The sequence below is a fragment of the Mus caroli genome, unplaced genomic scaffold, assembly GCF_978045245.1.
Source record: "Mus caroli unplaced genomic scaffold, Mus_caroli_1 scaffold_8, whole genome shotgun sequence".
Classification (NCBI taxonomy): Eukaryota; Metazoa; Chordata; class Mammalia; order Rodentia; family Muridae; genus Mus; species Mus caroli.
Genome location: NW_028227263.1, coordinates 97371844 through 97396564, shown reverse-complemented (window position 1 = coordinate 97396564; position 24721 = coordinate 97371844). Strand labels below are relative to the sequence as shown.

Below are 24721 nucleotides of genomic sequence, written 5' to 3'. Positions count from 1 at the left end.
CTAGTTACCAAAGTATTTGTAACTAGGAAGGGTTCTTACTAAGTTGGTGGACCTGTTCCCAGCAACTTTTGCTTCTAGTTTCTTTGTTGCAGGGCTGTGTTTTGTGTATGTGTATGGGATGGGAGATGGCTCAATGATAAAGCACTTACCACAGAAAGATGGGGGGCACTGGGGTTTACATTCCCAGCATCCACATGGCAGCCCACCTGTGATCTAGGTACATCCAGGCACAGTGGGTTCCCTATTGTAAGTTGGCTAGTTAGACAAACTGAATCATGGGGCTCTGTGCTCAGTGGTGGAGAGTGGGAGTAAGACAACCAGCTCAATCTCTGAACTGTGTGTACAAATGTACATAAACATAAATGCACATCTGAGCACACACACATGTTCATATGCACACGAGTGCTCATCTACATACACAATCAAACATATTGTGTTTGCATTATCAACAAACCATGGCAAACTGTGTGAAGTCAGTTTATGGCATTCTATACCTGTCACTGAGAGAGCCTACCTAGGTAAGGATGGCAGGCTACTGTGAGTGCTAGTGTGAGCACCTCCTTGCTGCTTACCTGAGGTGGTAGCCATTAACTTTACCAATGTGATGGATTTTGCTTGACATTGGTGGTTTCTCAAAAGGCACTGTAATTAAAATATTCAGTGTCGTAAAGCATAGTCAAGGGCATACTTTTTTGTAACTGAGAATTTAGTCTGCAGGTTCCGTCTCCTTGCACTGTGGCTGTGGCTGTAGAAGATGCAGAGCCATGCATTTAAGTGTACTTGATAATGCATAGGTCATTGTGTAACACATGGAACTAAGGGCTGTCTGCTCTACCTGTGATTTGTTTTACGTTTACTTTAAACAGGGAGGCTAATTGATGTCTTCAAAACACAGAACTGAAAAACGCCAGGCTTTGTGTTCTAGTCTAGTGCTTGCAAGTCTTGTGGGTCATACTGAGCAGCAGTGTGGAGAGGTAGTTAGGGTGGACTTGTTACCCATCGACATACATATGTGGTGGTTGCAATGTGTAACTATTTATGGGTCATTGTTTTCAAAGTCCATGAAATTGTGCAATTTTTTTCTGTGTTTTATGACTATTTCCTCTTTTTTTTTAATTTTTAATATTTTTATTACATATTTTCCTCAATTACATTTCCAATGCTATCCCAAAAGTCCCCCATAGCGCCCCCCACTTCCCTACCCACCCATTCCCATTCTTTTGGCCCTGGCATTCCCCTATATTGGGGAATATAAAGTTTGCAAGTCCAATGGGCCTCTCTTTCCATTGATGGCCGACTAGGTCATCTTTCGATACATATGCAGCTAGAGACAAGAGCTCCGGGGTTCTGGTTAGTACATCATGTTGTTCCAACAATAGGGTTGCAGATCCCTTTAGCTCCTTGGGTACTTTCTCTAGCTTCTCCATTGGGAGCCCTGTGATACATCCAATAGCTGACTGTGAACATCCACTCCTGTGTTTGCTAGGCCCCGGCATCGTCTCACAAGAGACAGCTATATTTGGATCCTTTCAGCAAAATCTTGCTAGTGTATGCAATGGTGTCAGCGTTTAGAAGCTGATTATGGGATGGATCCCTGGATACGGCAGTCTCTAAATGGTCCATCCTTTCATCACAGCTACGAACTTTGTCTCTGTAACTCCTTCCCTGGGTGTTTTGTTCCCAATTCTAAGAAGGTGCACAGTGTCCACACTTTGGTCTTCATTCTTCTTGAGTTTCATGCGTTTAGCAAATTGTATCTTATATCTTGGGTATCCTAAGTTTTGGGCTAATATCCACTTATCAGTGAATACATATTGTGTGAGTTCTTTTGTGATTGTGTTACTTCACTCAAGATGATGCCCTCCAGGTCCATCCATTTGGCTAGGAATTTCATAAATTCATTCTTTTGAATAGCTGAGTAGTACTCCATTGTGTAAATGTACCATAATTTCTGTATCCATTCCTCTGTTGAGGGACATCTGGGTTCTTTCCAGCTTCTGGCTATTATAAATAGGGCTGCTATGAACATAGTGGAGCATGTGTCCTTTTTACCGGTTGGGACATCTTCTGGATATATGCCCAGGAGAGGTATTGCTGGATCCTCCGGTAGTACTATGTCCAATTTTCTGAGGAACCGCCAGACTGATTTCCAGAGTGGTTGTACAAGCTTGCAATCCCACCAACAATGGAGGAGTGTTCCTCTTTCTCCACATCCTCACCAGCATCTGCTGTCACCTGAATTTTTGATCTTAGCCATTCTGACTGGTGTGAGGTGGAATCTCAGGGTTGTTTTGATTTGCATTTCCCTGATGATTAAGGATGTTGAACATTTTTTCAGGTGCTTCTCTGCCATTCGGTATTCCTCAGGTGAGAATTCTTTGTTCAGTTCTGAGCCCCATTTTTTAATGGGGTTATTTGACTTTCTGGAGTCCACCTTCTTGAGTTCTTTATATATATTGGATATTAGTCCCTTATCTGATTTAGGATAGGTGAAGATCCTTTCCCAGTCTGTTGGTGGTTTTTTTGTCTTATTGATGGTGTCTTTAGCCTTGCAGAAGCTTTGTAGTTTCATGAGGTCCCACTTGTCAATTCTCGATCTTACAGCACAAGCCATTACTGTTCTATTCAGGAATTTTCCCCCTGTGCCCATATCTTCAAGGCTTTTCCCCACTTTCTCCTCTATAAGTTTCAGTGTCTCTGGTTTTATGTGAAGTTCCTTGATCCACTTAGACTTGACCTTAGTACAAGGAGATAGGAATGGATCGATTCGCATTCTTCTACATGTTAACAACCAGTTGTGCCAGCACCATTTGTTGAAAATGCTGTCTTTCTTCCACTGGATGTTTTTAGCTCCCTTGTCGAAGATCAAGTGACCGTAGGTGTGTGGGTTCATTTCTGGGTCTTCAATTCTATTCCATTGGTCTATTTGTCTGTCACTATACCAGTACCATGCAGTTTTTATCACAATTGCTCTGTAGTAGAGCTTTAGGTCCGGCATAGTGATTCCACCAGAGGTTCTTTTATCCTTGAGAAGAGTTTTTGCTATCCTAGGTTTTTTGTTATTCCAGATGAATTTGCAGATTGCACTTTCTAATTCGTTGAAGAATTGATTTGGAATTTTGATGGGGATTGCATTGAATCTGTAGATTGCTTTTGGCAAGATAGCCATTTTTACAATGTTGATCCTGCCAATCCATGAGCATGGGAGATCTTTCCATCTTCTGAGATCTTCTATAATTTCTTTCTTCAGAGACTTGAAGTTTTTATTATACAGATCTTTCACTTCCTTAGTTAGAGTCACGCCAAGATATTTAATATTATTTGTGACTATTGAGAAGGGTGTTGTTTCCCTAATTTCTTTCTCAGCCTTTTTATTCTTTGTGTAGAGAAAGGCCATTGATTTGTTTGAGTTAATTTTATATCCAGCTACTTCACCGAAGCTGTTTATCAGGCTTAGGAGTTCTCTGGTGGAATTTTTAGGGTCACTTATATATACTATCATATCATCTGCAAAGAGTGATATTTTGACTTCATCTTTTCCAATTTGTATCCCTTTGATCTCCTTTTGTTGTCGAATTGCTCTGGCTAGGACTTCAAGTACAATGTTGAATAGGTATGGAGAAAGTGGAAAGCCTTGTCTAGTCCCTGATTTTAGAGGGATTGCTTCAAGCTTCTGACCATTTACTTTGATGTTGGCTACTGGTTTGCTGTAGATTGCTTTTATCATGTTTAGGTATGGGCCTTGAATTCCTGATCTTTCCAAGACTTTTATCATGAATGGGTGTTGGATCTTGTCAAATGCTTTTTCCGCATCTAACGAGATGACCATGTGGTTTTTGTCTTTGAGTTTGTTTATATACTGGATTATGTTGATGGATTTCCGTATATTGAACCATCCCTGCATCCCTGGGATGAAACCTACTTGGTCAGGATGGATGATTGTTTTGATGTGTTCTTGGATTCGGTTAGCAAGAACTTTATTGAGGATTTTTGCATCAATATTCATAAGGGATATTGGTCTGAAGTTTTCTATCTTTGTTGGGTCTTTTTGTGGTTTAGGTATCAGAGTAATTGTGGCTTCATAGAATGAGTTGGGTAGAGTACCTTCTGTTTCTATTTTGTGGAATAGTTTGTGAAGAACTGGGATTAGATCTTCTTTGAAGGTCTGATAGAACTCTGCACTAAACCCATCTGGTCCTGGGCTTTTTTTAGTTGGGAGACTATTAATGACTGCTTCTATTTCTTTGGGGGATATAGGGCTGTTTAGATCATTAACCTGATCTTGATTCAACTTTGGTACCTGGTATCTGTCTAGGAACTTCTCCATTTCATCCAGGTTCTCCAGTTTTGTTGAGTATAGCCTTTGGTAGAAGGATCTGATGGTGTTTTGGATGTCTTCAGGATCTGTTGTTATGTCTCCTTTTTCATTTCTGATTTTGTTAATTAGGATGCTTTCCCTGTGCCCTCTAGTGAGTCTGGCTAAGGGTTTATCTATCTTGTTGATTTTCTCAAAGAACCAGCTCCTTGTTTGGTTGATTCTTTGAATAGTTTTTCTTGTTTCCACTTGGTTGATTTCACCCCTGAGTTTGATTATTTCCTGCAGTGTACTCCTCTTGGGTGAATTTGCTTCCTTTTGTTCTAGTGCTTTTAGGTGTGTTGTCAAGCTGCTAATGTGTGCTCTCTCTAGTTTCCTTTTGGAGGCACTCAGAGCTATGAGTTTTCCTCTTAGAAATGCTTTCATTGCGTCCCATAAGTTTGGGTATGTTGTGGCTTCATTTTCATTGAACTCTAAAAAGTCCTTAATTTCTTTCTTTATTCCTTCCTTGACCAAGGTATCATTGAGAAGAGTGTTGTTCAGTTTACACGTGAAGGTTGGCTTTCTATTATTTATTTTGTTATTGAAGATCAGCCTTAGTCCATGGTGATCTGATAGGATGCATTGGACAATTTCAATATTTTTGTATCTGTTGAGGCCTGTTTTGTGACCAATTATGTGGTCAATTTTGGAGAAGGTAACATGAGGTGCTGAGAAGAAGGTATATCCTTTTGTTTTAGGATAGAATGTTCTGTAGATATCTGCCAGATCCATTTGATTCATAATTTCTCTTAGTTTCTCTGTGTCCCTGTTTAGTTTCTGTTTCCATGATCTGTCCATTGGTGAAAGTGGTGTGTTGAAGTCTCCCACTATTATTGTATGAGGTGCAATGTGTGCTTTGAGCTTTACTAAAGTTTCTTTAATGAATGTGGCTGCCTTTGTATTTGGAGCATAGATATTCAGGATTGATAGTTCCTCTTGGAGGATTTTACCTTTGATGAGTATGAAGTGTCCCTCCCTGTCTTTTTTAATGACTTTGGGTTGGAAGTCAATCTTATCAGATATTAGAATGGCTACTCCAGCTTGTTTCTTCCTACCATTTGCTTGGAAAATTGTTTTCCAGCCTTTCATTCTGAGGTAGTGTCTATCTTTTTCTCTGAGATGAGTTTCCTGTAAGCAGCAAAATGTTGGGTCTTGTTTGTGTAGCCAGTTTGTTAGTCTATGTCTTTTTATCGGGGAGTTGAGTCCATTGATATTAAGAGATATTAAGGAAAAGTAATTGTTGTTTCCTGTTATTTTTGTTGTTAAAGTTGGCATTCTGTTCTTGTGGCTGTCTTCTTTTAGGTTTGTTGAGGGATTACCTTCTTGTTGTTTCTAGGGCGTGGTTCCTGTCCTTGTATTGGTTTTTTTCTGTTATTATCCTTTGAAGGGCTGGATTCGTGGAGAGATAATTCGTGAATTTGGTTTTGTCGTGGAATACTTTGGTTTCTCCATCTATGTTAATTGAGAGTTTGGCTGGGTATAGTAGCCTGGGCTGGAATTTGTGTTCTTTTAGTGTCTGTATAACATCCGTCCAGGATCTTCTGGCTCTCATAGTCTCTGGTGAAAAATCTGGTGTAATTCTGATAGGCTTGTCTTTATATGTTACTTGGCCTTTTTCTCTTACTGCTTTTAGTATTCTATCTTTATTTAGAGCATTTGTTGTTCTGATTATTATGTGTTCGGAGGTATTTCTTTTCTGGTCCAGTCTATTTGGAGTTCTGTAGGCTTCTTGTATGTTCATGGGCATCTCTTTCTTTAGATTTGGGAAGTTTTCTTCTATAATTTTGTTGAAGATGTTTGCTGGTCCTTTGAGTTGAAAATCTTCATTCTCATCCACTCCTATTATCCGTAGGTTTGGTCTTCTCATTGTGTCCTGTATTTCTTGGATGTTTTGAGTTAGGATCTTTTTGCATTTTACATTTTCCTTGATTGTTGTGCCGATGTTCTCTATGGAATCTTCTGCACCTCAGATTCTCTCTTCCATCTCTTGTATTCTGTTGCTGATGCTCGTATCTATGGTTCCAGATTTCTTTCCTAGGGTTTCTATCTCCAGTGTTGCCTCATTTTGGGTTTTCTTTATTGTGTCTACTTCCCTTTTTAGGTCTAGTATGGTTTTGTTCATTTCCATCATCTGTTTGGATGTGTTTTCCTGTTTTTCATTAAGGACTTCTACCTTTTGGTAGGATCATCTGTTTGATTATGTTATCCTGTTTTTCTTTAAGGATTTGTAACTCTTTAGCAGTGTTCTCCTGCAATTCTTTAAGGGATTTTTGTGCTTCCTCTTTATTGTCTTCTACCTGTTTACCAGTGTTCCTTTGTATTTCTTTAAGTGTGTTATTAAAGTCCTTCTTGAAGTCCTCTACCATCATCAGGAGATATGCTTTTATATCCGTGTCTAGCTTTTCCGGTGTGTTGGGGTGCCCTGGACTGGGCGAAGTGGGAGTGCTGGGTTCTGATGATGGTGAGTGGTCTTGGTTTCTGTTAGTAAGATTATTACGTTTACCTTTCGCCATCTGGTAATCTCTGGGGTTAGTTGTTGTCGTTGTCACTGTTTAAAGATTGGAGCAGAAGCTGTGTTCCACTCACCAGCAGTCTCAAAATCCTGTGGCGGGGGTCGTGGGTAGCTGGCAGTACCCCGGTGCTGGTCCAGCCGGAAGAGGCCTGTGGTCCTACTCAGGCCGGTTTTCTGCTTCCCTAACTAATGCAGTCTCAGGTCCCGCGCGCAATTGGATTGGAGCAGAAGCTGTGTTCCACTCACCAGAAGTCTTAACATCCTGTGGCGGGTGTTGTGGGTAGCTGGCGAGTGTCAGCCGACCCTGCGCCCTAGCTCCCCTGGTGCTTTTCTGACCGGAAGAGGCTTGTCGACTATTTCCTCTTTTATGTGCTAAGTAGACTACATGCTACAACACTAGCTTCTGTGTCATACTTTACAGTGCATACTACTTGTTATGCACTGTATTGTTATGGAATCAGGGAGTGGCCTAGTGGTTATACATGCGAGTGTGAGTGAGTTTGGATCTCTAGAACCCACATGAAGCGAGATACAGTTGTAGGTCTATAACCCAAGCCCCTCTGGCAAAAGTGAGGCAGAGCCAAGAGACTCTGAGAAGCTCACCTGAGGCACACAGTAGTGGCTAGCAAAGAGATGTTGTTCCAAACAAGGTCCACATGCATGCTGTGGCACACACACCTGCACAAACAGACAAGTAAAGTTTTTATGGTTTTTTTTTTTTTTTAAAGGTGGCTGTAATTAAAAATGGTCTTTTCCTTCCTTCCTGCTCCCTCCCTATCTTATTTCCTTTCTTAATATTGTTTCAGTTATCAAAATTCCTGTGGAGGCCATATGGTAGCTCAATTAATTTAACTTTGGGTGACACTTAATCATCCCCTCTCATGCTCATAATTAATTTGTTTGGAGTCCATTGAAGAAATTCCCAGTCAGGTGCCGCCTTTATGCTGCTGGCTTCTATCTACAGTTAAGGTTTGCTTGTTCACTTTGTATGTTTGTTTGTTAGAAATGAGGAAATCAACTTACCTTATCATTTTATAGAATAGCATCAATTTATTTTGTTATTCTCACCATTTCTTCCGAGTCTGTCAAGTTTTGCCTGCCTGACCACTCAGTTATCAGCTAGATGTAATTAACTACTAAAGTTCAATGGAGAGTATAATGAGGCTCTGGAAGCACATTGACCTGTGTTAGAAGCCATTTGTATGATTCACCAGCTGTAGGTTCCTGGACGTTTCTTCCACTCTTTGGATCACTCTTTGGAGTTTACTGTCCTCATTTGAAAAATGAGAATTAAATAAAGAGAGTGTGTGTGTGTGTGTGTGTGTGTGTGTGTGAGAGAGAGAGAGAGAGAGAGAGAGAGAGAGAGAGAGAGAGAGAGAGATCTATGCCCTATGTCCCTGTTTGCACAGGACCCAAGGCCAGAAGAGGGCATCAAGTATCTTCCTGTAACTTCACTCCCCAACCCCCCATTCCCCTGAGGCAGAGTCTTTCTCTGAACCTGGATCTTACATTTTATTGGCTAGGATGGAAGCCAGCAAGTGCCAGCAACCCTCCTGTCCCCTCTTGGAGCTGTGGTTGCAGGCATGCCTGCACACTGGGCTTGCTAGGATCTGAACTCCAGTCCTCATGATTGGTTGCACAGCAAGCACTCTTTTTTTTTTTTTAGATTTATTTATTTATTTATTATATGTAAGTACACTGTAGCTGTCTTCAGATGCACCAGAAGAGGGCATCAGATCTCATTACAGGTGGTTGTGAGCCACCATGTGGTTGCTGGGAATTGAACTCAGGACCTCTGGAAAAGCAGTCAGTACTCTTAACCACTGAGTCATCTCTCCAGCCCCTGCAAACAGATTTTTAGTTGAACTATGGTATGTCTATCTTAAAACTTTTTTTGCATTTATTTTTATAGAAATTATTCCTTATTAACATTTCTCCCATTTTCCAGTGTCATTAAATAACAAATGATAAAATTTGCCGTCTTAATCATTTTAAATGTACAGTTGAGTGGAAGTCAGTACCATGAGACCATTTATCTTCAGAGTTGTGTTCATTTTACAAAGCTAAAACTCTATTCCTTTGGTGAGCTCCCACTTGCCCTCCCTTCAGCTTCTAAAGGTCACTCTTCTTCCTTATTGCTGTGACTGTTATATAAATTGAATCATGAGCTGTCTCTTCACATAACACAGTAGCTCCAAAGACTTTACCCCGGAACATGTCTTAGAATTCCTTCCTTTTTAAGACTGGGTAAACTGATTACATTTATATATGCCCTGTTATCCAGTCATCAGTCTGTAGATGCTCAGTTTACTTCCATGCCTTAACTCTTGGGAATACTGTTGCTGCTAATATGGATGTTGAGGTGCCCTTTAAGAACCTGCCCTCTTTGTTTGGAGACATGTCCAGAGGTGGAATTGCAGATCCTATGGTAGTTCCTTATTTTAATCCTTGAAGAGATGCCACTTAGTTTTGTTTGTTTGTTTGTTTTTTCGGTGTTTTTTGTTTGTTGTTTTTTGGTTTTTCGAGACAGGGTTTCTCTGTATAGCCCTGGCTGTCCTGGAACTCACTTTGTAGACCAGGCTGGCCTCGAACTCAGAAATCCATCTGCCTCTGCCTCCCGAGTGCTGGGATTAAAGGCGTGCGCCACCATGCCCAGCTTTTTTTTTTTTTAAGTGGGTTTTCTCTCTTCCATTTCCAAGAGCTCCACTTAACTCCAGTGTTTGTTTTCTGTCCTGTAGTCATCCTAACGAGTCTGAGAGACTCTTATAGTTCAGCTGCCCATTTCCCCAAGGACTGGCAGTATGGAGTATCTTTCCCTGATACATTTTAATTGTTCATATACTCAGTATAAGAACATCTATGCTGGGCGTGGTGGCGCACGCCTTTAATCCCAGCACTCGGGAGGCAGAGGTAGGCGGATTTCTGAGTTCGAGGCCAGCCTGGTCTACAGCGTGAGTTCCAGGACAGCCAAGGCTACACAGAGAAACCCTGTCTCAAAAAACCAAAAAAAAAAAAAAAAAAGAACATCTATACATTGTTTTAATATTTGTACTAAAAGTTTTACTTCATATAATATGTATGTATGCGAGAATACAACTTATTTTGATTCATGCTGAGTGTGGTGGCATGTATGCCTATATATAGTCGTAGCACTCAGTGGGCTAAGGCAATTAACTTATTTAATTTCTTTCTTCCTTTCTTCCCCTTCCCTTCCCTTCTTTTTTCCTTCTCGTCTTCCTCCTCTCCTCTTCTACCTCCTCCCTTTCTTTTGGTGGTGGTAGTGGTGGTGGGTTTTGGGAGGGTTTCTTTGTGTAGCCCTGGATGTCTTAGAACTTGCTCTATAGATCAGGTGAGCCTCAAACTCAGATCTTCCTGCCCCTGCCCCTGCCCCTGCCCCTGCCTTCCATGTGCTTTGAATAAAGGCTTGTGTCACTACACCCAACTTTGTGGCAGGAGTTTTCAAGTTCAGTGCCAGACTGACCTTCATAAAAAGTTCCAGGACAACCCGGCAAGCTACCTAGCAAGACCCCGTGTCAGGAAACCAAAGGTTAGGATGTAGCTCAGTGATGAGTGCTCATCTATCTGGGTTTGATCCGTGTTGTGGCAGAAAGAGAAAAAGTGGACTCTGGGTCCTAATGGGTCTTCTCCAGGTGGCATTGGTGCCAGCCTGTCCTTCCGTCAGCAGCCAAAGCAGTCTATGATCAGGCTTCTCAGTCTCCTTCCAGGCTTTTATTTTTATTTCTAATTTTATAAATCAAATTGCGTTTTGGGAGATGGAATGGTTTAGTTGCGGCCATAAAGATGGGAGCTTTTGCCACACACATGCTATGTGTAGCCACACTGTATATTTGTACTTTTTGTGTTTTACTGCTTTCTTTCTGTTTTGGTTTATTTTATTTGGAACTTGACAAAATTACTTTGTTTATAGCGATATTATAGATTATATATTAAAAGAAAATTCTTGGAGACTGCTGATTTTGCCTTATAGGAGGAAGGAGTTGGGAGGGTCATTGGGCCCTCACTGTGATTTTAGCCACCCCTTCCTGTATCTGCCTGACATATGATGGTTATTCTGCTCTAATCACACTGACCTCATGGTCTGGGGAGGTGCTAACTAACTGAAGGGGGCGGGGTGGGTCTCTGTCTATACAGCCATGGGGAACTTGCCATGCTCTGTAAGTAAGCCCCATAACCTCACTGGCTCCCCAAGCCAGACATTTGATCTATGGTTTGTTACTGGTGTCCTCAGGAGAGGGATTAGATATAATTTTTGTCCTTCAGGGAAAATTCTCCCACAACAGCTGAGTCATGTTGTAAATAATCTCTAACTTCTACAGAATTTGTTTTGTTTCTGTTATGAGAAATTGCAGCCAGGTCAGGGCTGAGTGTATACTCTCCTACTGAACTATATCTCTAGAACCCAGAACTCTGATCTAATGTGGTTACATAGGAAAGAAGAGAGAATGGAAGCAGAAAGAATGGGAAACAATACTGTTATATAGTTCACATATAAGTAAACACAGGGATGCTATTGGCACACATCCTAAGTGTGTGTTCCATAGTCTTATCTCAGAGGAAACTGCTAGTTAGTGTTGAGTTGTGGTGAGTGGAGTTCAGCTTGGTTCAGGTCTTTGGTTAGCACAATCCTGCTCTACAGCCTCAGTTCTTTATGCATGTGAGTCAGAGGTATTCTCCAACCTGTTTACAATTTAAAAGGAGTGTATCCCTTTTCCCCTGCTCTAACATTCCTCCCATTTTTTTTTTTTTGTTGCACCATTGCCTGGCGTGATTTTTATATTCTTTTATTCATTTATTGCTCATTTCTTCAAAAAGTGTGTGTTAACTATTAAGAAAAGACTAGGAGAGCTAGGCGTATGTTTCTATAATCCCAGTGTTTATAAAACCAGGTGTTTAATATACATGGGCTCTGGAATGGTGCATATTTGGGATAAATTTGTAGTATTTGCCGGAGTGTCACTGTCAATGAAAGAGTTAGAGCACACAGGTTTTACCTGCCGGTATTTCTTAGGTTGGCATGGAAGGCATTGTTAGCTGTCACTATGATATTCTTAATCGAAGTATGTTTGATAGATTCCTCTTCCAACTGATGTCCCATCCCTTCCCTCTGGTCACCTCCCTTCATGTGACATGTTCCCTTTTGCCTAAGTAACTGTTTTTAAATTGCATTGGGTCTATAATTCCTTTTGCTTAAACTCAAAAGGTGTGTTTCTGCCCAAATTCAGATTTGCTGAGCCTCAGACTCTAGCACTAAGCAGAGGAGAGCACTTCTGTGCTGGCTGTGGAATTGCTTGGTTTGTGCAGAGTGTCTCTTAATTTAGCATTGGTGGCCTAATTGCAGAATACTGTGGCCAACTATAAGGTTATTAATTTAAAATAATCCATAATATGTTGTTTTTTGCACATAGAAATTACCATATTTAATCAACAAAGTTAAACTTTTATCAGAAGGTGGTCCTAACTCAAATATTCCTATGTGAGTACAGTTTCACATAGATGGTTTTTTCAATAGCAGCTACTTTATCTTCCAGGTTGTTCTGGATGTTGGGTGTGGAACTGGAATTCTCTCCATGTTTGCTGCCAAAGCTGGGGCAAAGAAAGTGATTGCAGTCGACCAGTCTGAAATCCTCTACCAGGCTATGGATATCATAAGGTAGATGTACATTTAAGGCTCAATTTATAATTAATTTTGAACTTGAAAATTTACATATTTCCTACCTTTCGCAACTACCTAGTAAAGGATAGTCAAGAAATATGTCTTTTTGTAAAGCTCTCCCAGCACAGTGAGGCCTAAGGCTGTGTTGAGCTGGCCGTGCTGGAGTTGCGTGCTGAGTCGTCCTGACAGTCGTCCGGGAGTTGTTCCTGTGCTGTTGTGACCCAGAGCACGCTGATTGTAGCATAAGCTCAGGAGCCATTATAGAGTGGTATTAACACAAGTCTACACAGGGCAGATCCGTCAGGAGTGCCTGCTTTGGCAAATAGCAGTTAGATTAAATACTAAAGCCTATGTTTTTATTTTCTGATATCCGCCTTCTTCCTTTATGCTGATTCTGGAATGGTTAGAAGCAAGCTGAAGTTGGGCCATTCTGCAGGCTGTAAAGGTTTTTATTTTCCATTTGTATGGTGCACAGTTAAACCTCATTGCCATTCTAGGGTTCCTTAGCAGGCATCTCAATCACTTGTGTAAACAAACATGAGAAACATCCTAATGAAAAACTGTTCTAAAAAATTAACAAAAACTCATTGTTGGTAGTAACACTATGGAAGGGCACTTTTGCCTGGCGTTCCCTGGCAAAACAACCAGTGTGAAAGACCCTGCTCCTTGAAGAAGAGACCTTTCCCCCTTCTCTTCTGGTCCACACCATCAAATGAGTTTTCCTCTATACCCTTCTACCATACATAGTATTCTGCCTCAGCTCCAGCACAGTAACACAAACCAAGGTGGCCCTGAAATGGTGAGCTGAAATAAGCTCTCTGCAGAGTGGAGCGCATCACAGTCCTGAAACCTGAACATCTATAGACACAAAAATTAGAGCAGGAGCGATGTTCAGCAGGTGAGCTAGCTAGGAGCTTCCTTCTACAGAACCAGACGACCTGTGCTTTCAAGTGAATTTTGTATTTTATTGAAACAAAGGAAAAGTTTGTTCTAGTTCCCAAGGCTTTAAGAAGCATGCTTGCCCATGATCAAGTTCACACCCATTGTATCTGAACTTCACAACTCAAGGGTATAGCGTTAAAGCTTAGAAAAATGTTTTACTTTTTTTTTTTTTTTTTTTTTTTTTTTACTTTTTTTAAAAACTTAGGTGTATAATTGTGTGTGTGTGTGTGTGTGTGTGTGTGCACATGCCAGAATAAGGAAGGCTTTGAATCTTCTGGACCTGTAGTATGGACAGTTGCAAGCTACCACGTGGATGTTAGGAACTGAACCTCTACCCTCTGGAAGACCAGCCAGTTCTCTCACCTGCTGAGCATTGCTCCTACCCTAAGTTTTGTGTATATAGATGTTCAGGTTTCAGTTCTGTGATACGCTCCGTTCTGCAGGAGAGTTTAATTCAGCTAGATTTTTTGGAGGTTGTGGCTCAGGGTCTGCTGGATTTGTTACTGTGCTGGAGTTGAGTCAGAATACTGTGAAGGAAAACTCAACTGATGATATGGGTCAGGGGAGACCAGGAGGCAAGGTCTCTTCAAAGTGTGACCTATTTTTTTTCCAGTTCATCCATGCATTCCATGTTTTTGTGACATTGTGATGTGGATTTTCCCATTGATGAAGGCTGTGCCTTCATTACCCAAGCACTTTCCCAAAGCTCCACCAGCTGGCAACACAGCCTCAGCACCACAGCTGGAAGTCAGTGATGCATGGTGGCAGTTATTTTTTAGTTTCTTTTCCTTTATGATCATCTCAACATTTGGCCTGTCACTCATGTAGAGTGGCAGTGGTGTCTCAAGGACTAGGCAGTGGAATTGAGAGTGAGGTGACCCTGCGCATGCTGCTCTTCTCTATGAGAAGAGAGGTAGGTGGACATCCAGGACAAGGGAGTAACTTCCTGCCACAGTTCTTAGGGCTGTGGCAGGCCACTGCCTCTGGTTGCTTGTTGAATGAAACCCTTGTCACGGTGTAGGTTTTTCTCAGATGGAAACTGTCAGAGGCAATGGTTGTATCCCAATATTGGTGCTTCTGAAGTCTTGTCTCACTGTGCTAGGTGGCCTAGCTTAAGTTACACACTGGACATTGTTATGCTAGTTCTTATTAGTGCCACAGGGAGGAAAACCAGGCATGGTTTGCAAAAACTTGCTTTTTTGTTTTCTTGAAACTATCATCTGTGTAACCTAATCCTGTTTCAGCCAGACATGACATATGGATCACCACGCCCAGCTGCAGGAGTTCTGTCTATGTTCTTGTCTGTTACAGCCCTGGCGTGTTATTTATTCTGTTCATTTGTTTTTGTGGGAGAATTTTAACAAAGTCTAATACACAGAATTTGTAAATGGGTTATCAATCATGTGTTTGAATGTTCAAATTACTTAATAACAGCTTACTAACAATGTTCAAACTGTAGGTTCTTCCACTTTACAATAAATTACTAACATTTCTTTAGTCTTTCTGTTGAGTTTAGAATGAAGAATATTTTATTTATTTGATTTAAATTATGTTAATTAAATTTAAATACATTGTTATTTATTCAATTTAATTTAATAGCCCAGCTATTCTGAGGCTACTGATATGAAAAGGACTTCAGGGGTATTGGTGATGGCAAGAAAAACAAAAAAGGCAAGAGAAAGTTCTCTTTCCTGCTATTATGTTTTTAACTATTGTGATGGTTTGTATATCACTGGACCAGGGAGTGGCACCATCTGAAGGTGTGGCCTTGTTGGAATAGGTGTGGCCTGGTTGGAATGGGTGTGTCACTGTGGGTGTGGGTATAAAATCCTCACCCTAGTTGCCTGGAAGTCAGTCTTCCACTAACAGCATTTGGATGAAGACATAGAACTCTCAGCTCCTCCTGTGTCATGCCTGCCTGGATACTGCCATGCTCCCACCTTGATGATAATAGACTGAACCTCTGAACCTGTAAGCCAGCCCCAATTAAATGTTGCTTTTTATAAGACTTGCCTTGGTCCTGGTGTCTGTTCACAGCAGTAAAACCCTAACTAAGACAACTATGCAGAGAGTAATCCTTTCAGAAACATAAACTTCACTGAGGATAGACAGCTCTTCAGCTGCCAGACAGTGATATACAGTGTTTACTCTCAGATCTCTGCTGGATGTATTTTGCCATTTCTCTGCTGTCTGCCCAGCTCAGCCATGGAAGTCTCATAATTCAGATTTTTGACAAAGCTGGAGCGTTTTCATGAGAAACATGATCTATTTCATATTCACAGAACTGCTTCTGTCTAGCATATTAAGAAGATATGAAAAACCTAGTGAGGCAGGATAGCCCAGCACTCAAGCACCTGCCTCACATATGTGAGGCCTGGCTTTGACCCCAGCACCACAAACAGAAGAAAAACAAAAACCAAGGGCTATTTTGACCTGCTGTCATGTTCAGATAAGTGTCCTCTAGATTAGGACAAGAGCTCTCTCTTCTTTTCATCCCTAACACCTGCAGAGCACATTGCTGATGGACAGTTAGCAAAGGCTTTGAATAGAACTGATAAAAGCTTCCTGAAATGCCAGCTCCCCTTGGTTTGGCAGGGCCATGAGGGGCTTCTGTGAACACCTGCCTGGTGAGTGAGTAGATTAATGAATTCTCGACACCTAGGACATCACATGTTCAAAGTTGCCCTCCTAGTGGGCCTGGAGACCCTTACCTGCTTTTCCCCACTGTTTTTACTGTAGTAGTAGTTACTTATGATTCCACAGCTACATGGAGATGAGTACACTGGGAGTGGGGGGCTCATGCAGTAGCCTTCTTCTGAGCTTCCCTCTTCTTTATCTACCATAGAGTATTTGGTTGTAATTGATTATGTGTCTGTGGTAAGGAAACTGGTGGTGCTGGGGGGTCTGGCATCTGGGGTGAAGAAGGAGTCCTGGTTAGTACATCATTCATGTAGTCCTGTTTCAGCCCCTCTGGCACTCCCTCCCTGTGCACCTCTGTGCTCCCCTCTGGGGTTTGTGTTGTGAAGAATGGCTTTATTCAGTGTGCTGTGCACTTGAGTGCTGGGTCCTGCATAACTGATTTGCTGATCTGATTCACTCTTAATCTCTTGCACCAAATTACCAGAATCTCTGGTCTGATACCTCTTATAATATTTCTGCCTTTATATTAGTTTTAATTTATTATCATTTCAATATGTTTGGACAACAAAGATGAAGAAATATGTGATTTGAACACTGAATTGAAAGCCCAAGAGTCCTGTACGGATTAGAGTATTCTTACATTGTCACTTTGAGCTTTTGCTGACATACCTGTGTTCTTTTCTGTGATTTCTAGGACACTTGTCACCACTTTCAAATGTCACTCACTTGATTGTGAATTCCTACTATGTTCTGTGTTCTGTACCTGTATATTTTCCCATGTTTCTAAAAATGCTAACTGTGTCTGTATACCTAAATCACTGGGCAAAACTGGATTGCCAATTTAATTGTGTACTACTTATTCTAAAGAGACACAAATAATTTTTTGTTGTCATTAGGAAATCTGACTCCATTAAGCTCACCTTTCAACTCCCTGTATGAGCTCTTTAGTACTCTACCAACTCTTTTCTCCCCAACACACTGGAAGTTGAATGAATATGGGGGCTTCTACCAGAGTCAGTTCCTCCATGGAGATCCCGTGGCATCCTGTGCTGGTCACTGTCCTCTCTCCCTCTGATTGTCTTCCTGTGGGCACTGGTGTACGCAGCTCTCTTGCCCCCCCCCCCCCCCCCCCCCCGCTCTGGTATCTTAATAAAATAGATGAGACTGCTGCTTTGAAGACAGGAAGTAAGCAGAGAGGTTTTGCTGTATCACGATTTCCATGCTGAAACAAACTGGTAATTTCGATGCTCATTGGGTTAGTTGGGAGAGCTGTTTAAAGGGCTTATTACAGGGAAATATTTCCACAGATTGAAGCTTTGGTAGCTGGACAGCAGATTTTGCTAAAGAGATTGATTCTTTTAGAATGCTTTTAGGCTAAAGTAAGACTGGGGTACACTTGGGTGTCTAAGTTCAGTCTAGGACTTCCCTGAATAGGAAGTCAGCTGGTGCTGAAAAATGTGTGGAACAATCTAAACCCATGTTCCTGGGAAAGATGTGCCTTGTCTCTTCTGTGTATCCTTGAATCATGTTCTCCCCTCTATGTCCATAACTGAGCAGGCGATTGCTGATGTTGGCAGCAAAATCATATACGGGCAGAGCAGAGAGCTGCTCTCAGAGCAGGCTTTGTCTCTATACAGCCTTTCCGAGATGTGTCTGCATGGTAGGTGGAGTCCTGCTCCTTTAAGAAGCATGAAGTATTTATAGCTGCTAAAGCCTTAGCATTTTAGAAAGTAGGAAGCAACTCTAGTAATTAATTTCTAAGTATTCCTTTGAAAAACTCAAAACTAAGCAAATTTTCCTTTTTCTTTTTTTGTATGAAATACCGCATAGATATAAACAAATGCAGAAGCATAAGTGAACAATAAAATGTGTAAGTATTCATAATCATGGAGGAAAATACCATGTAGTAGTAACCATCACCAGGAAGGGAGCCTGACCATGCTCGGCCCTTCCCCAGTCAGTCAGGCTGCCATGACTGCTCAGCCAGACATACAACTATGGGATATAAACCTACGAGCAGAACGAGAGTCATCAGGATAGAACTACCTGCTGACTTCTAAGCGCTTGCTTGGCCGTCTTCCAGAGTTGTTATGCTGGTCTGCTTTGGCTCAGTCGCACATAACACTTCTCATTTGAAGTATCTGCAGGGCTTATTAGTAAGCCTTTGCAGGGGCCCGTGTAATCCCCTTGCTCCCCTTTTTTCCCCTAAACCATCTAAACAGCCCCTCTTGGTGAGCTAGTTATTGCTTTGTGTGCCCTTTCTTTCCTCCCATAGATTTAATTCTTTAAAGCTAGCCATGACATTATAGTCTGAATTTCACTGTAGGTGAGCCTCCAGAGAACCTAACTTATAGATAGGAAGCCCTCTTATCCCCCACCTACCTATGTAGGCCTGCCTTTTGAAAGAAGCCAGGCAGGGAAAGCATGTGTTTCATATGATTCCCTTAGTATGAATCTGTGGACTAAAAATCTCATAAGGGGTGAGAAAAAAAGAGTACCAGAAGTTCAAGGTCCTGTCTTAAGAGATGGGAAGGGGGGCCGGGCGTGGTGGCGCACGCCTTTAATCCCAGCACTTGGGAGGCAGAGGCAGGTGGATTTCTGAGTTCAAGGCCAGCCTGGTCTACAAAGTGAGTTCCAGGACAGCCAGGGCTATACAGAGAAACCCTGTCTCGAAAAAAACCAAAAAAAAAAAAAAAAGAGAGATGGGAAGGGAGGGATAGAGGAAAGGAGGAAGGGAGGGAGGGAGGGAAGGAGGGAGACAGAGAGAGAGAGAGAGAGAGAGAGAGATTGATTGATTGATTTCTGAGAATGAGCAGTCAGTCAGTCTTTAATGTATTGTTAATCATGGTCACCCAAGTATAAGTGTTTCAACAAAATATACTTTAAAACGAATGCTTTAGTGTAACAATAATGCCTTGATGATGTTAGGGCATCTCTTCTTTATGCAGGAAAATCTCCCATGTCATTAAAATGTATGTTCTCTAATTGAGAACTTGATTTAATTAGATAGCAACTTAATCTTCAGCCTGCTTCCCAAGATGCTCATTTTAATTCTGTCATCTTAAGTTGCAGAAAAGGGGGGTTGAAAAATACATGTTAGTCATCAAGCAAGGTTAAACAGAGTTTTCTTTTTCTTCTGGTAGCTCTGTTTTCTGTTTTGGTTGGTTGATTTTGTTTATTTGGTGTTTGTAATCCAAGCCCCTCTTGAACTTGTAGCAATCCTCCTGTCTCAGCCTCTTGAGTGCCATGATAACAAACATGTATCACAATGTCAGGTCTAAAAATAGTTTATGATTGAGATAGCTCCTCAGCCTCTCTGCACCATAGTGACTTTGCAGTTCTGTGCCATGTTTGAGATGTGTCCATGGTGTTCACAATGTGTGATTCCCCCAGCAGCCTGTGTAGTGAGCAGGCCAGGTGCTAGTGTTGTCTCTTAACACGATCGATCACACTCGCCCGGGGCGGTTCTCGAGTTTGGTGAGTGTATGCAGCCACCAAAGAAGGTGCTGGTGCTGTGGCTCTGGCTTCTAGCTCCCTAATTGCTGTCACTATGAATTCTGGGGAATTCTGCCTCTGTCATTGCTGCTCTATTTCCACTCTTTCTCTTTGTTTTTAAAGATATGATAACTACATAAAGGCCTGTATTCTTCATAAATGCAGAATCCTTTTCAGGCTGAAGTCTTTGTTGTTAATTCACTGTTATTGCCTTCTTAATCAGATATGTTTTGGGGCACTCATCAACCAACCAACACAACAGGAAATGGGACTTTAAACAGGCACTTTATTCAACAAACAGCATGAATATTCTGGAAAAAAAATATGTCATTTAGCCAGCTTTCAGAGTCTGTTTAACAAACTAGCACATAGGGTCGGCAAGAACTTTCTGAATAGAATTTCAGTGGCACGGAGCTAGTCCCTGATGTCAACAGATGGGACTATGTGAGATTAAAGAGCTTTGCATAGTAAACTGTTGGCTGAGCACACAGAATGAAGACCAGGGTTGCTAGCTATGTGCTGCAGAGTGGCTAATGCTTAGAATTTACAAAGAAATGCAGAAACACCAAAACAATAAAACTGTTAGCCAACAAATGGGCTAATGAAATAAACATTTCTCAAAAGAAACAGAACTGGCCAATGATTAATTTAAAAAGTGTTCAATATCTCACCTGGCATCAGAGAAATGTAAGTTAAAAGTATTTTTCCTTCACCACCTCACCCTAGTCAAGCTAGCTGCCCTCAAGAAATCGACAACAAATATTGGAAAGGATGTGGGGAAAGATAAGCCCTTACTCATTGCTGGTGGTGGGTACAGATTAGTACAGACATTAAGAAAGTCAGTTTGGAGGGGCTCAAAAACCTAAAGGTAGAATTACTGTCTAACCAGCCAAGCCGTTCAACCCTAGGCACTTACCTACTGCAGAGATGTTTGCACTCCCGAGTTCATTACTGCTCTAGACATCTGTTTGCAACAAAATGGAACCAACCCAGATGCCCATCAGCAGATGAATAGAGAATGAGATGTGGTGTATGTGCAAAGTAGAATATTACTCAGCTATTAAGAAAAAGGAAATTTACAGGAAAATAGATGGAAAGTGTAATATTAAATGAGGTGATACAAACTCAGGAAAAATCCTCTTGTTTTCTCATTGCATACTCTAGCCTATAATGTATAGTGATTATAAGTAAATAGGTAGAAGTGTGGGTGTATTACCACTTAGAAAGGAGACCAAGAGAGCCTTACGTTAGGTGGTGAGGAAAGATTGCAGGCGAGAGGATGTGAGCTGTGGAAAAGGACCTTAAGCTAACCCCCACCCCAGTATCAACTCTATCATAGTTGTTTCTGCTCACTGTGCAGAAGTTCCCCAAGATGCATAGAGTTTACAAGTGGGCAGTGTTGGAGTGGCTACACTAATCTAGCTGTGCAGTGTCTCATTTTATGGTGATATTTCTTGATACAGTTTGCAAAACATTTAACAGGCTAATATAATTCATTATAACTTTCAGACTAAATAAACTTGAAGATACCATTGTACTAATTAAAGGAAAGATTGAAGAAGTGAGTCTTCCTGTGGAAAAGGTGGATGTTATTATATCAGAGTGGATGGTAAGTAAAGTAAATTCTTTTTTAAACGAACATGATAGCAGTTTTTACTCCTTATATTTGATGAATGACTATGTCAGCAGCTTTGGTGGCTGGTTTCATCTAGTGCTGACTTTGTGGCCTCTGCCATTGTAGCAGACCTGCAGGCTAATGCTGAGGACTAACCAGGATGTGCTGGGCTGGGTTAGCCAAGTGTCTCCATCCTGCTCACTGTTCTCTCCTGTGTTTCGTAGCTTTATAGCCTTGAGTCAAGGCAGAATATTTACGGATATGATTAAATGATGGTAATTACCAATGGGTAGGGATTATTGATATAAATGGATGAAATCTGAAAAGTGACAGATTTTCTGTGTGGAGAATTGAAGGTTTTTTAAAAGGTCTGTTTGATATTACATGATACTATCATGTGATAAATTTATCAAAACAATTTCAAAATGGTTTAAGTTATAAATTTTCTATAAATTTTTTATGAGCATAGTGACAATCCAGCAAAATAGTAACTTTAGTAGCTTTTGAAGTGTTAGGACTTAACAGTTTAGAGCAAGTGTCCCCTGGTGTGTGGACATATGCTTGTGTCCTGGTGTGCCATTCCAGGAGGCAGGCCCTGAGCCCTTGGTCACACTCAGGCTGTTGGATGTTGGGCTTTGTTTTCAGCTGGCCTGCTAGTACCGCCCCTGCAGCTGGCACTCTGAGGACGGGTGCTCTTTCCTGATCGCCTCTGCTTCAAGGGATAGAAACTCATGTATGCATTGCCTTGTGACATTTTAAGTAATAAAAAATTATATTGTTAAGAACACTCATTTATTTGCCCACACTTTGTTTGCCATGGTATTTCCTGAAGTAATCTCACGTGGCTTAGCTGGTGGCTCAAGATGAGGACAGATACGACAGACCTATTGCCTGCTGCTGTTTTTCCTTAGATTTCTTACTTCTCTGTGGCTTCTTCACTTGTGGACGTGTTTTACCTTGGCTGTCTACTAAGTGCCTCTACTTTGCTGTCGGTCCTTAAAGTTACATGCTGTCTGTTCCTGCACTCCTTTTTCTCCATTTGATTTTATTCTGCTTTTATACCTTTTTAAATTGTTATTGCAATCATATAATTACATCATTTTCCCCTTCTTTTACCTCTCCAACCCATCCCAATGTGTGCCTCTGTGTGTGTGTGTGGTGGTATGTGTGTGTGTGTATATGTGTGAGTGTGTACTAGATACATGCATGTGCTCAGTCCACATAATATTACTCGTGTGTATGTTTTCAGGGCTGAAACATGGTTTGGTTTTGCACTTTAGTTGAGCCTTCTGTCACAGCCATCACAGCTGCTGTTGTTAGAGAACATTGCTATTAAACCTCTTTCTCCAGAGGCTGAGCCACGACTCACACAGTACTGCAGACTCCATCGCATGTCTCAGTGTAAATCAATGATGATGGGCTCTGCTCACAGGAGAGCTTATCCTGACAGGAATTCACTGGTCCCGACACAGTCAGATTTGGGATTTTCCTGTGTAAGTGCGAAGGCAGTTAGCGTGTGGCAGGTTGAAGGCGGCGCTGGGAGTCAGCCTGCCTGAGCACTTAGCCTCTTTCATTACCACTGGGGCATGTGATGGAGCTTTTCAGTGCCTTGGTTTCCTGTTCTGTAAAATGAACCAGCAGTACTCACTTTGTGGGCTTCAGCGAGGATCAGATGAGCTGCTGCTTGCACATGTCTCAAGATGGCTCTGGAAACAGCTGTTCGGTTTTGGACAGTAACACGGTGAGCGAATGAGTCCCTAGCCTGGGTTGTGAAGCATGGGATGGCTGAGTAACTGCCCAGATGGCTCTACTAGACAGCAGGCCCTGCAGAGACTGCGCCAGGATTCATCCTGTTCCCCTTCCTTTCAGACATGGTGTTCGAGTCATTCCGGGTTTGTCTGTTATTACCAACCCTTTTCAGTTCTGAAGAGCAGCTGTGACCATGATGCTCTGGATGATGAGGACAGTGGCACCTGCCCAGTGCTCTCCTCTGCACGGCTGATTTGTCATCTTGTAGATGTTATGGTGGGATTTCAGTGTTTGTTTCACTGTTGTAGCAAATCTCTATTTCAGAATGTCGGTGCTAACTGTCCTTTGACAGTGGCCTCTCCAGGCTTCACTTGTCAGTCCTCTCTTTAACATGAACACACTCACAAGTTCTCTTTCATGTGCCCTTGAGTCCTGTATCCCTGATTTGATGGCTGTGAATATCTGCTTCTTTCCTTAGCTGCTGGGCAGTTTCTTGGGTCATACTGTTTTCCACAGAACCTTTTTAGTGTCTTGGAAAGAACTGGTTTCAGTCCGAATTCTTTCCTCTGCAGATTGTTTTCATGTAAGTAGCTCATAGATATGTATTTGAATCTGTCTAGTCTCCCTGGAGGCCATGTTCTTTTGAGCAGCAGTTGTCTGATTATCTTAGGCCATGTCTTTGATTCATCTGCCCTGTCATAGCCTCTGCTTCAGGTCCCCACATGATGAGTGTCTGGTCTCCTGGTAAGATTTTTTTTTTAGACTTTAGTCCTTGCTCTGGGTTACATTTTCCTCCAAGTCCTTCCTAATTGTTGCTGCCTTTGTCTTATATGGTGATTACTAAATCTTCATTTGATTCACTTCCCTGGTTTTCAGGCCTTTTCAGCATCTCATCTTGCTCATCTCTTCTGTCTTTGAAGTCCATTCCTGTTTTCATGATGAGTAATGTTCATGTGTTCTCTTAAGTCATGCTCCTTACCAGGTTGGAATCTATCTTTTTGCACCTTATCCTCTCATGTTTATTGTGTAGAATGATGGGAAGGAGCTGCCACGGAGTGTTGTGGAGCTGCTGTACCTTGCTTTGTTTTGTTGTTTTGTTTATCTACTTCTGTATAGGTGTGGGCTCCACCGACTGCTCTGACTGACGAGGGGGTCTTTTCCTTCCTGAATCATCTCTCCAAGAGACAGTGGGAGGGTGGTGTCTTTCTAAGTCAGGGGCACTCGAGGCTCGTCTTCCTTTCCTTTCCTAAATGTCTTTTAAGTTTTGATGTCATCCAAGAATGTGAAAGATTTACCTAAGATTAACAACTCACAGAATGTTGGGTCATGTAGAGATAGGTAACAAATGGCTGAAGGGCCTGACACCGCCAAAGCTAATTTGACTCTGGACCTGCAGCACTCTAACTTCCCACATCCTTTGTGTTCACTCAGTCTGCCTCTGTAGGTGCAGTTTCTTGGGAACTTTCACTCTCACAGTGGAACAAAGCCCCTTGTCAACTTGAAACACAGGAAGTACACAAGGAATTTACCTTATTGACTTTGGCAGGATTATAGATTACTGGCTTTGCCTCAGTTCTTTGAGCCATATCAAGCATTAAATTGGGGCTTTGCATTTCCCTGAGGCTGATTTGTGCTTGAAAGTCCTTCAGAGTGGGTGGAGTGGGGAGGAAGTGTTTGACCACATGGTACCAAGCAGTTTGGGCTGTCTACTAAATTCACCGAGTGTCTGTTATATGG

The 24721-nt window shown here is 41.7% G+C and overlaps 1 protein-coding gene across 3 annotated transcripts in view; it reads left to right on the top strand.

Annotated features, from left to right (window-relative positions):
• Positions 1 to 24721, top strand: part of Prmt3 (protein arginine methyltransferase 3) — a 98793-nt gene that overhangs the window by 14828 nt on the left and 59244 nt on the right. For all 3 annotated transcript variants that reach the window (XM_029479452.2, XM_021168526.3, XM_029479453.2), the window contains 2 exons: positions 12419 to 12540; positions 21130 to 21229. In XM_029479452.2, coding sequence (XP_029335312.1) covers positions 12419 to 12540; positions 21130 to 21229 — 222 coding nt within the window. The remainder of the gene's footprint in view (positions 1 to 12418; positions 12541 to 21129; positions 21230 to 24721) is intronic.